At 36.9% G+C, this 12,902-nt stretch overlaps 1 protein-coding gene across 1 annotated transcript in view; it reads left to right on the forward strand.

The window, feature by feature from the left end:
- ZFHX4 (zinc finger homeobox 4) overlaps positions 1-12,902 on the forward strand; it is a 180,782-nt gene that overhangs the window by 26,379 nt on the left and 141,501 nt on the right. Inside the window, exon 4 of the mRNA XM_025871466.2 lies at positions 1-256. This exon is cut by the window's left edge and continues 247 nt beyond it. Within this exon, the coding sequence (XP_025727251.2) occupies positions 1-256 (256 nt within the window). The remainder of the gene's footprint in view (positions 257-12,902) is intronic.

Consider the following 12,902-nt stretch of genomic DNA (forward strand, 5'->3'; position numbering starts at 1 on the left):
GCTCTGTAACTACAACACTCAGCTCAAAGCCAACTTCCAGCTCCACTGCAAGACTGATAAACATATGCAGAAATATCAACTGGTGGCTCACATTAAAGAAGGGGGCAAAAGCAATGAGTGGAGGCTGAAGTGCATTGCCATTGGCAACCCAGTTCACCTGAAATGTAATGCCTGTGACTACTACACCAACAGTGTGGATAAATTACGCTTGCATACCACCAATCACAGGCATGAGGCGGCCCTGAAGCTCTACAAGGTAAGCAGTGACATCCATTTCCGTTGGCACAGAGTAGAGAAGGGAATTAACTGTTTCAGAGCTTGGAGCACAAATTTGCAAGTTAAGAAAAGAAAGAGAAAAAAAATAGAAGGGCAAGATACACAGTTTCTGCTTAACGTTACTAAACGTATATTGAGATACATGCAACTGGAGAGTTTATTTAAAAGATTTGCCTTATGTCCCTTTTATACCTAACTCAGTGGCAATCTTGACTGGCTTCCCAGAAGTTAAAATAACCTTCCTGAGTATTTTCACGTATAAAATAATACTGTTATCCCTCTTTTATTGGTTGATTAAAAACAACAGCAACAACAACAAACATAGAGTCGCTCTTGGCTGTGTCAGTGGTTATAGGCAACAGATCACAAAAACAGTGCTACTTCGTGAATGCGTCGTCTTTTGTTAGGTATCGAACAGGGGCAATCTAAACACAATGTGTATCTGTGTGTGTGTTCTATCGTTTTTCTGTAATTTTTGAGTAAACACACTCTCCCTTAGCATCAGTTGAAAGTCTTCTACTTAACTCGGTTGTTATTTTGCATGACCTTTCTCAGCTAGTCATGTTTTTATTCCCTCCACTGGGTGTGGCGCAAATAAAAATGTTCATTAAATGGCAAATACACTTTTATCTTTGCTGGAAAAAACTATGCCAATGTAATAAATATGTGCAACTGGTGAGCACCATTTATTACACAACTTGTCTTGACTTTTTCTAAGCCCTAATTACTGGTTAATTTATTTTGTGAGTTTGTTTACTGGATTGGCTTGATTGTCTTGGTTCTTGTACAAATGTAACAGATTCATTTCTATGATGAATAACTTGGTAACTTATTAAAAACTTCTTTTGTCTAGAGGATATTAAAATTCAGAAAATATTGCAAGCTATTAGTCATTGTAACAAGCTCTAAATATGATTACAAAATCCATTTTGCAAGTGTTATCTATTGATTTATACTAGAAATCAGTGATAACTATACTATCAGGAGTCAACCAGGGATTATAATATCTACGGCTTTTCTAATACTATTTCAAACTATAAACACACAGCAAAAGGGGCCGATTGTGGATCTCTGGAGCAGGTGCAAGAATTATTTATTTGAATTGGGGCTGGCGCTATTAGTTTGGGTTGTTTCTTGAAGTTCAAATTCTAGATTGACATACTGAGTGTAAAAACCTAAAGACGTGGCGTGAGAATCTGTAACATTGTTCCTGTAAGATCGGTGCTCTGTGGATCAATGACGAAAGCATTAGATTTGGGTTACACAGTTTGAGGGGAGTACAAGCCCTAATGTAAGATGGCAAGCTTCTAAGTCGATGCTATTGAAAATATAATATAAAGGATTAATTGTATTATAATTCATAGGCTTTACCATTCAGTTGTCAACTTTTTTTTTTTTCCTATTGATACCTGACCTATTAAAACTTTCAGAATACCTAGGAGAAAAAAACAAACATTAAGTTTGTATAAATAATAGATCTCAACCCTGGGAGCTATATAGAATATTCATGAACTGTGTTTATATTCACGCAGCTCCTCTAACACTTTAAATTAGCATGTTGTGAATAGAAGATATAAATGTACAAATTTTTCTATTTTATTGATCTCATGTGGGAAGCTAAAGAAAGGTAGAGTGTTACTGTTTATTTTCTCAGGAAAGGTTGTTTAATCTAATTGTTTGATGATTATTTAAACGCGTGTGTATATGTGTGTATTAAGTTTATTCATTCTTTCCTTGAGTATGAGTTGATCTCCCTCACTATCTGCAGAGCAATTTGCTAAGTGTCAGAGTTACTCTTCAAGTTTCTTTTCAGGGAGAGTTGGATATTGCCTTCGAATGTAACAACCAAATGAGATAAAAGCTTGTTTATAAAGAGGGCTTTAAAACAGAGCTTTAGATCCCAGAACCAAAGAATATATGTACTCTTCCATTAAAAATGTTATAAAGTCATATAAAAATTTACTTGTCCCCCACTCTTCTTTCTTTGCTTATCTCTTAAATACTCAAGTGTCTTTCTTTGTAGCCTAGCATCTAAAAATGGTCAGCCAACAAACAAAAACATACTTTGAACAAGCTTACCTTGAATTAAAAGAAGATTGAGGAGATAAATATTTGAGCTATTGAAACTTGGTATTGGACAATCGAACTATATTATGTTGTATTATCCTTCAAGGGGCATTCATTATTTCTAGTAGTAACTAGAAAAATACTCCAGAGTAGCAGTGTGTTGAGGGTGCCTTTTTGAAACTGATTTACAGAAACTGTCTGAGTCAGATATAGAGGATTTTCAAGTGTAGTAATGAGAATATTAGCAAGCTTGGTCGGCTTGTGTCGGCAAAATGAAATTGCTTCATAAGTAACATTAATTGCTTTTAAATGAGAACCTAACAAATTGGCCTGAGCGTGGAAAAAAAAAAAATGATGGTCTGTAATAGGCTAAAATATTAAAATTAGACTTAAAATAGTTTCTGAGTTAATGACTAGACAATAATCTCCTATATAAAACTCATTTTCATTGAGTTTAATTTACATCATTTTGCATCGTGAATTATTCAGACTTTAAGGGAAAGTGACAAGTAGCAGTTATAAGATAAATAGTGAGCTGTGAGAAAACAGCTTTCCTCGTTATTGACAACATATTGATTCATAACACTCTAAATGTGGTTATGTGTCAGTTCGATTTGAATAGACCACTTTACCTCTTGCATTGTCAACCTGCAGCAGTATTACTAAAAGAAGTGTGTGTCCTTATTCCAGTTTAAGGAGGTTAAAGGTTAAAGGTTAAGGGTTAGCTTAAAAGCATCATCTGCCTAGCTGCTTAACTTTTAAACTGATCAATTTAATGAAAATCTGTTTTACAGATGTTGTCTTAATGTATTTGGCAGGATTTAGGCAGCTTTAACATTAGACGTATGCTAGTAAAAATTATTTCTTTATTTGACCAGAACAACACCTTTCCTTTTATGTTTAAGGTAGAAGGCTTGCGGGTTATGGTATTTTTGGCAAAGGACCCAGAGGCAGAATGTGTTGATGATCTTTCCAAATGGACTCAAAAAAAAAGAATACCTTTATGTCTATTGCTAACGATGACTGCAAAAACAAACAAAGTTGTGTTCATTTTTTTGGCAGTATTATTTTCCTTAGAATTTTTTTAAAAAGGAATTTTGTTATTGTTAAGGAAAGCTTACTCACTTCTTTAAGCAGAATTCTCTGAAGCGCTAAGCACCATTAAATTTTGATTTTTCCTCCAGAAATTTTAATAATGAAGCAAAATTTGCCTAAGAAATTAAAACAATAAAATGAAACTACAGATTGCCCTTAATCTTCTCCTTCCATGTATAAAAGTGTATTTAAAGTGAGGTTAACAAATACTGAGTGTGTAGATAGCTAAGTCAGTGTTGTAAGTCAAAGTGTGCTCGTGTGTATATCTACATTGACATCTAGATCTAGATATGATGCAAAAGCATTGTTTCTTAGCTAACCACTTTATTGGATTTGATTATATTCTTCTAATTTCACACCTTTACATCCTCTACAAATTCTTGTCAATTGATATTCATAGAATAAATCCTCAATATTTGTAGGATGAATAAATGAATAGCCTGAGATTAGCCTGTATTAAAGAAACCCTGTTACTTCCAACCCTCATTTAAAAAAAAAAAAATGTATTACAATTGGTCTCCCTCTTACATGATCCCAAACATTTTTCTAAAGAGTCGAGTAAAAAGTTATAATGGAAACCACTTAGCACTACACATTCAAATCAAAGAACAAATACAACTTTGGCCATATTTCAGTTTTGCAGTTTAGTTTATTCTTGGCTCAGAAGGGACAAGACTTTTTCCAGCCAGCTGATTGGTTTACCCCCATCCTATGCCGGGCTTGCAAATGCTCTTGCCTCACCTGCACGTCAGCTGCTCTTATAATATTATATGTATTTTTAAGTGAGGTGTTCACAGCTTTGCTGGTTCAAAGTCAAAAGCTTAATTATACCAGCCTTTTTTCTTCCTGCATCTGCTAGTAGTGAAGCAGAATAGTCTGTCTGAATTCCATAAGGCTATTTTCATATTTGGATTTAAAATTGGCTGAGAGCAGTGAATGAGTCTCTTGTCTCCATGGTGAGCAAAAGAACACACGTGGGATTTAGTCCTAGGTAACTTTTAGTGTAACATTTCCCCAAGGAACATTTTTGGAGTTTTCTCATTATCCATGTTACGGATGAAAGCATCCGGGTTAAGAACTAAAATCAAGGTGTGGGGGAGGGTCACAGAAGAGAGTGGAAGGAGCCACATTGGGAAAAGTATGTGTCAAGGAAATAAAAAATGGAATAATTAGCTTCACCTACCTTTTTTGCCTTTTTTTTTTTTACTAGTAGGAAATAATAACCCGATCAGTTTGGAATTAACAAAGAATCACAAGCATTTTCATTTCAATAAGCCTGAGTCCAACTTTGCAATTTAAAATCAAATATACCAGATATGTACCGTTTCAATTATTGAACTGTCATTGTCCCAGTGTGATGGTAAAGGAGGTCAGGAGATTGTGTGGTACACATTTGCATAAAAGTCATTGTACAAAAGGAAATTGGAATATGTGTGTGTATCTAAGAAACCAAAACAGGTTTTTCTTATTCTAGTCATTTATTTAGATGAAGAAAGCTGTTTTCAGAGATAAACAAAAGTTATTCTTTTCTGTTGCCAAACATTAACCTGAATATGGAAATTTTTACACTTTTTTATATTAGTTTCAGATTTATGTTTCTTTCAAGGTTGAGATGCACTGTGAAATTTAATTCCAGTTGCAGGATTTCGTCTTTAAAAAGTAATCACCACTCAAATTATTCTATTGTATTCTCATATAAAAAGACAAGGCAGAGGCTGAAAAAAGAGTTTCTGTGGTGGAACAATAATACATGCTCCCATAATACTTATAACTAATAAATACGCAGATCAAATGGAGAGGAGCTGGTTAGCTCATAGTAACTAATAAATCACTGGTGTTTTTAGATCGCAGTGTAATTGGCCAGCCCTATCTGCTACGTCTCCTTCTGTTTTTAAGCCTGACATTTGCTGAAGCACAGCTATGTGTTATAACACAGCTACTCCAGCACAGATATGGACTTCCTCACTGCTTTTCCATGGCAAGTAATATATTACATTGTGAGCTGAGAACCCTCTTTGTATTCCCCTGGAAAAAAAATGACTAAAAATCTGTCTATCCAAATATAAAATATATATGTTAATACACATCAATCCCTAAAAGGATTACTTTAGACCAGGCATTAGCAACTTAACTACATCCATGTCAGGATAGATAAAGTGATTTTTAGTGTGTGAAATTGTTAACAAACCCAGACAAAATTTAAAGAAAGCCAAGTGTGCAAAGGAACCCTCCCATTTTATTTTCCACATGTCTTTCCTTAACCAGTGCTACCATCTCCCAACATGTCAGGCACATGCTAGTACGTCTTCTCTGTTTCTCTGAAATCCTAACTGTTTTATCCCACCTGGATCGTCTCTTCATGGAAATGCTCCATGTCGCAAGATTACCCATCTAATTCCCCGAAGAAAACTAGCATTCCCTTAATTAAGGGGAAAGAAGCCTTTTCATAAAAGCAGAATAGAGCATCCAAAGATATAAATGACTCTCAGGTCTTTTGCAGGGTGCATTTTGTTTTGAAGGAACTGCTTAGTCTGGATGAATTTTCGAACATGTCAGGTGGGGGGTGCAGTGATTTTGTCAGGGTTGGGGATTGGGTTAGTGATTTTGTCAGGGGTGGGGTTTAGGTTAGTGATTTTGTCAGGGTTGGGGATTGGGTTAGTGATTTTTGTCAGGGATGGGGTTTGGGTTAGTGATTTTGTCAGGGTTGGGGATTGGGTTAGTGATTTTGCCAGGGGTGGGGATTGGGTTAGTGATTTTGTCAGGGGTGGGGATTGGGTTAGTGATTTTGTCAGGGGTGGGGATTGGGCTAGTGATTTTGTCAGGGATGGGGATTGGGCTAGTGATTTTGTCAGGGGTGGGGATTGGGTTAGTGATTTTGTCAGGGGTGGGGATTGGGTTAGTGATTTTGCCAGGGGTGGGGATTGGGTTAGTGATTTTGTCAGGGGTGGGGATTGGGTTAGTGATTTTGTCAGGGATGGGGATTGGGTAGGGCGGAGCCCCACCCTAAGAGCTTCCCTCACTTATCTCCTTCCAAGCCCACGCTGCCCCTCATCTCAGAAACACAGTAAAAAATTTTGACACGACCATTCACTTCAGGACCACATCAACTCATACTTTATGATTTATATTCTGGTTTTTGTGTAACTTGTGTTCACTCTGTCTCATGTGAAGTGTAGGTGCGGTTTAACCAAAAGTAGTAAATCGCTTCTGTGTCACCCGCCCTGAGGTCATTTAGGTAATGCAGATAAAGGTGTTACCCCATAATTAATGTGCTCTCCCTGCGTGCTTCTTGGGCTTCAATTTAATAGTCCCTGTCAGCGGAGCTTGTTTAAAATTGCTGAAACGTCCAAATGGGCGCTGGGATGCCACGCAGTGATGCAGCCAGAGTCATATGTTAACCAGGCCTCGCGCTGCTGAAAGGGTCTTGGCCCGGGGTGCAGGGGGAGGGGCTGGTATGTGCATAATGACCGTGGTTCTGCTTCCAGAACATCTGGCCTGCCTGAGTTCTACTGGAAATGCTTTACCAAGTTTGCTTTGAGTCTGAGCCTATGCTCAGGCTGAGTTCAATTAGACGTGGAGATTTGTTCATTATTCAGAGAATTCAAGCCCTAAAAGGCACTTTTCCCAAATTATCGGTGTACTTCAGGAGAGCTTATGACGATATGATTTATTCAAATAAGAGCAGCAGTGGAAGCACAGCCCCCTATAGCCTATGAGGAAACATCTTCACAGATCCTATAACCTCAGAGGAGTGTGGGGATTGGTAGAGGCACAGAGGCTCATGTCCTGTTTGCAGAATACCTGAATGATATCCCAAGTTTTACTTCTACTATATACAGAGGCAGTGATGGAGTACTTACAATGTGCCAGTACAGAGTCTCTGTTGATGGAGGTTGTGTCCCGTTAATGTGGCAGGTTATAAGCCATCTTCTCTAAGGTGATGCTTCCAGACTCACTCTGTTCTTCCAGTGGGGCAAGGATAGTAATAAAATTAAGGTTAGAACCCCACATCAAAAGCTTCCATGGTTTTGTTTTGTTTTGTTTTGTTTCTAACAAGGGCTGGTCTGAGGACTGAGTGTGACTGCTCTGTTGGGTCATCAGTAGTTGCAGAGCAAAGTCGCTTGATTATCTCAACTTCCTCTTACTGCTCTCTTGCATTGCAAGAAGTTACTGATCAGTTTTAGACAAGGGTCATGGTGGGCATTTAAGGTAGTGCAGAGCTTTTCTATTAGTTGGAACATGTATGTTTCCTTCAGACGTGAGGATGATGCTACTGATGTATTACCTCGAAATGAAGAAGAAAACCACTTGGTAAAGAATGGCAAACGTCAGTCAACCCCCTTATAGGGTCAGGATGCTAATTTAGTTTGACTCTTGAAGAATCTTTGTGAGTTCAGTTTATCATACTGTCAGAGTTTTGCTTCAAGATACATGTTTACAAAGACAAGTTTGTTATTATCATAGATAATAACGGTTACATGTGGCAACATTTTATTTCACTTGGTTTTCATCTTTAAGGAAAAATACATTTGTAGCTTTGAATATAATACTTACATGTAGTATATTAAATATGTGCACATCAATATAAAAGTATATTGGGCCATACTCATAGTACTTTATTGATTCAGATTTTCCTAAAGCCTGTCTTTCACTGGAAATGTTAGGTAGCGTAGAATACGCATCTCTCTCTCTTCTTGTTGCCTACAGAATGAATGTCAAGGTTATATTTTCCCATTAGGCAATTTTTAAAGAGTAATGCAGAGGAAGATTAAAGTTGAAAAATTCTTCGTGTTTGGTTATCTGCTGATAAAATTAGTGGAATGCAGAGCTGAAGATGGAAAGAAACGAGCTATTGATAGGTCCAACTGTATCGCTTAACTTAAGTTTGGAAGGGAAGCTTTTAAAGTTTTAAAATAATTGATTTTTCATCCATGATTATGTGTCCTGTGTCAAGAAGCGCCTCGTTTATAAATAGAGTCAGCAATTGATTGTCTATATAGGATTTATGAGATATTGGGAAGGAATCTTACCAAAAATATCCCTTCTTCTGATGCTGTTCTGTCAACGGTAAAACCATATTGATAACTGACATCCATTTATCCATTTAAAAAAGAGGACGTAGGCTGACAGCATCATAAGAAGTTAGACTTTTTTATTTGCATTATCTCATTTTATTCTTCCTAACAGTTATAGGTTACTGTTCCTATTTTGACATATGGGAAACTAAGAGCAAAATGCCTTGCTCAAGTCCTCACAGACAGTAAGAGACTGTCTTGGTGTTCTAGGCCACATCATGAGGCCCTGCTAATAAGAAAACTTTCCGTTGCACTTGAGGATAGGAAGAGTAGAGAGTGGGAAAGGAAAAGAAAGGCCAGAGCACCAGAGGCAAACTTAACAATTTTGTCTAGTGCTTCATCATTTTGGAGCCCACTTTCATTCCTTCAAGTTTGCAGATTCCCTTAAAGATATTGCAGATGTGGTGTAACACAAGAGCGGGCCAGAATGAACACAGCCAAGGAGAATGATGAACTTAACACCTGTTGGGTCATCTACAAGCCGGAAGGAGAAAACTGCTGGTTAAAATTGTTGCCTGAGTATCTCCTGTCACAACGGAATTCTTTCACTTTAAAGAAACTTCCTTTTGCTGGCATTTTTGGGTGTTTGGTATATTAAATAGAAAGAACTACTAGAATATTTATCACTGCTAGTGCCTGAGCTCTCAGTGCTTGCAAGTTAAGCACCTTTGGAAACTGCATTAATTCATTCAGGTCACCAGGGTACTTCAGCAGTAATGTACTAAATGGTACCCCGCTGACCTGAAAGAGGGAATATGCCTCCCTAAGCATTTAACTTCCTAAACAGGAACAACTAAAGCACAGTCTACTCTATGCCCCAGAACTCAGTTCCCTTTTCCTGGCATCCTTGTAACTGCTGGAGGAAGTCCTATTCACTTGCTACTTACTTACTTAGTTTTTAGAAATAATCTTGTTTTGAATTATTATTTTTTTTTACTTTTATCTTTCGCTTCTTACTTTGATCCATTTTAGTTACAAGGCTCCAGAAATTTTCTTTCCACCATATGTTTCTAATGCACTCCCTTCCTCTCTCTTCTTCAAATTTTGTTAAAGATTCCAATGTAAAGCCCCGAATCTTATTAGAACTATTCGCGTTGACTTAATTTAAGAGATGCTGGGGGAAATCTTGCCTTCCTAAATCTGGCTACCTCTTCCTGCAAAAAAGTGTCAGTCGTTGACGTTGCTGCAGTTGACCACATTCATTAATGAAATGTTCTTTTATTGAAGAGCAAGATTAGTCTTAGTTTGGAAATGACAGAATTGTTAGCGATACAGAAGCTCCCAATATCTATAACTGCTGTGTGTAAAGCATGCAAGGACAGTCTGATAATTATAATGTGTGGTACCTTTCAAAGCCTTCAAATATTTCTAACTATTCATTTGGCAAGCCTGAAAATAACACTAGCGTATGTCCTTAGGGCCTAAAATCATTCATTGTTCAATTGAAAGAAATCAGGTAGCAAGTCTGATTGCCCTCACCTCTGAAAGAGAGTCACTTTTCAAGGCATCTCCTTTAAACTCAACATCTATTAGCACTTAGCCACTGAGTAGTAAGTGACTCTGGACATGGGGAGGGGGAGGAGGATTCTTAATTTTCACAGCAAATAAATGGTGTTGTTTTTAAAAATAAAATTAACATGCATGCTAAAATAGGAATTATGCAAACACTGGAACATACCTTTCAGAATTTAGTTTGTTTGGTGAATCACTATTACACAGTACTTGAGAAGGGAGAACGCTCTCCTATTTACTATGTGATACTATCACTGCTTTTTAAACTGAGGCCCCTCAGTGTCCTTTGAGATATGATTTGGCTAAAAGCAATTCTGGGTTATTATTTCTTTTTGTTTATTATAATTTTTATTAGCACGGTAAGTAATTAAAAAAACACATTTGGATGGAACAATTGTACCAAGTTTTCCCATGATGAGTATTCCCTGAGAAGAATAACCAAATAACCAAACTCATAACCAAGTTCCTGAAAAATAGACCCAAGGGGAATTCATAAATAACTTTTTTTTTCAGAGAAATACAGTCTTTGGCTCTCATAATTCCTTAAATCTTAGAAAAACCAAGATGGGCTTAATGAAGAATTATTTAGTTTTTAGAGTGTTCATTCTCCACACAGAGGATAGAATTACCATCTTTAACTCATAAATGCAAAAACGTGTTCCTAATTGCTTAATTTTGTAGACATTTTTTTAGATATATGTTTCGAGATAGACTGTCAAGTATAATATTTACTTATAAGTCTTTGTGGCATGTACTAGGTCACTTTATTCCTTCTTATAAAACTGTGGCTACCCCTTTAATTATGATGGCTGGATAACTTACTGGAAACCATTGATATAGAAGTACATTGAAATTGATATATATACATACACATATATACATACATACATATATATGTTAACACTTTTCCAAAAAGTGAACAATTTAATTCTTTGTCAATGGGTGTAAAACAGTGTGGATATAGGGGCGCCTGGGTGGCTCAGTAGGTTAAGTGTCTGCCTTCAGCTCAGGTCATGATTCCAGGGTCCTGGGATGGAGCCCCCCGTGGGACTCTCTGCTCAGTGGGGAGTCTGCTTCTTTCTCTCCCTCTCAAATAAATAAATAAAATCTTAAAAAAAAAAGAAAAATGTGGATGTATTCAGGTCTCATGTGTTAAGTGATTAAAAAGGCGAAGTGCCAGTACTCCAGTAATGTTCTCAGTACATATCCAGGGACACCTACTTATACTTATTTTACTCAAACCCTGAAAAAAATTGCATGCATCATGCCTGTGTGTGCGTGTGTGTGTGTAAAATAGAAAGAGAAAGAAGTAAAATACAGTATATGAAGACTTATTTTTAAAAAAATTGATGAAGTTCATGAGTTAATCATTAATACCCACTTACTCTGTTTTAAAGTAAATGGCAGAAATCTCTTCCTGCATATTGTAAGTGTTCTCAGTCTCAAGAGATAACAAACCTTTGATGATGTTGTGCAAGACTCGTCAGCAAGCACTGAAATCAGTTCTGTACATACACATGACTAATCAAAGGTTCAGGGAACAGGATGTGATTTGGTTAAAGTGATAGGTTCTCCAAAAAGTAAATGGCCTCACTAATTGTGGGAGCACATTAAGCCTCCCCCTACCCCCGTACAAAAGGCAGGCCCTAGTCCCCCATTGGAGCAGATATCTTTTCACAAAGCCATGAGCACTAATGTTTTAAAAAAGTATTTTTGGGGCACCTGGGTGGCTCAGTCGTTAAGCGTCTGCCTTCGGCTCAGGTCATGATCCCAGGGTCCTGGGATCGAGCTCCACATCGGGCTCCCTGCTCAGCAGAAAGCCTGCTTCTCCCTCTCCCACTCCCCCTGCTTGTGTTCCCTGCTTGTGTTCCCTCTCTTGCTGTGTCTCTGTCAAATAAATAAATAAAATCTTAAAAAAAATTATCTTTAAAAGCAAAGATGTTCTCAAATTAATGCCTACCTAATTAGTGCTCTATTCTTTTCTTTGTCTTAAAGTTACAACAGATACCATAAGACATTTAGACTCAGAACGATCCTTGAAACTCAGGAAATTGGGTAACCCAGAACAAAAATACCTTCTTAAGTTGATCAAATGTAAGATGTCCACAGTGGGAAAATGATGGAATAAGACAACAATCTTAATAATTAAGCGTGAAATTATATAGGAAAATGAGACTAAAAGTTTCAAGAAATCAGTTTTAAATTAAAAAGGGAAGGAACTAAAGTTATATGCTACAAATTCTACCATGTGAACAGTGCAATGAATGTTGAGACCTTTGTCTTCTGTTTTGCTGCTTTTTAAAAATTTGTGTATGTATTGATATAGAATTGATACAGAATTCATATTTATTGAATATAATTGATATAGAATTCATATTTCATGCAGTTCAACCATTTGCATTATACAATGAAATGTTTCATTTTTCGTTTTATTTTTTTAAGTAATCTCTATGTCCAATGTGGGGCTCAAACTCACAACTCCCAAGATCAAGAGTCGCGTGCTCCCCCGACTGAGTCAGCTGGGCACCCCACGATGAAATGGCTTTTTTTTTTAGACTATTCACAGAAGCATGCAACCATCACCGTAATCAATTTTAGAACATTTTCAACATTCCAGAAAGAAATCCTGTCCAATTTAGTCTACCCCCCCAACTAATCCCAACCCCCCTCTCCTGGCCCTGGGCAGCCACAAATTGCTATTTGTCTCTATAGATTTGCCTATTCTGGACATTTCATATAAATAGAATTTATACTATATGTGGCACTATATGACTGACTTCTTTCGCTTAGCATATTTTCAAAATTCATCCATATTATAGTGTGTATCTATATTCATACCTTTTTATTTTATTCCTTTTTTAAATTTTTTACTGTTAT

This window comes from Callorhinus ursinus, unplaced genomic scaffold (genome assembly GCF_003265705.2).
Source record: "Callorhinus ursinus isolate GAN/ISIS: 27379988/994484 unplaced genomic scaffold, GSC_fseal_2.0 scaffold5, whole genome shotgun sequence".
Classification (NCBI taxonomy): Eukaryota; Metazoa; Chordata; class Mammalia; order Carnivora; family Otariidae; genus Callorhinus; species Callorhinus ursinus.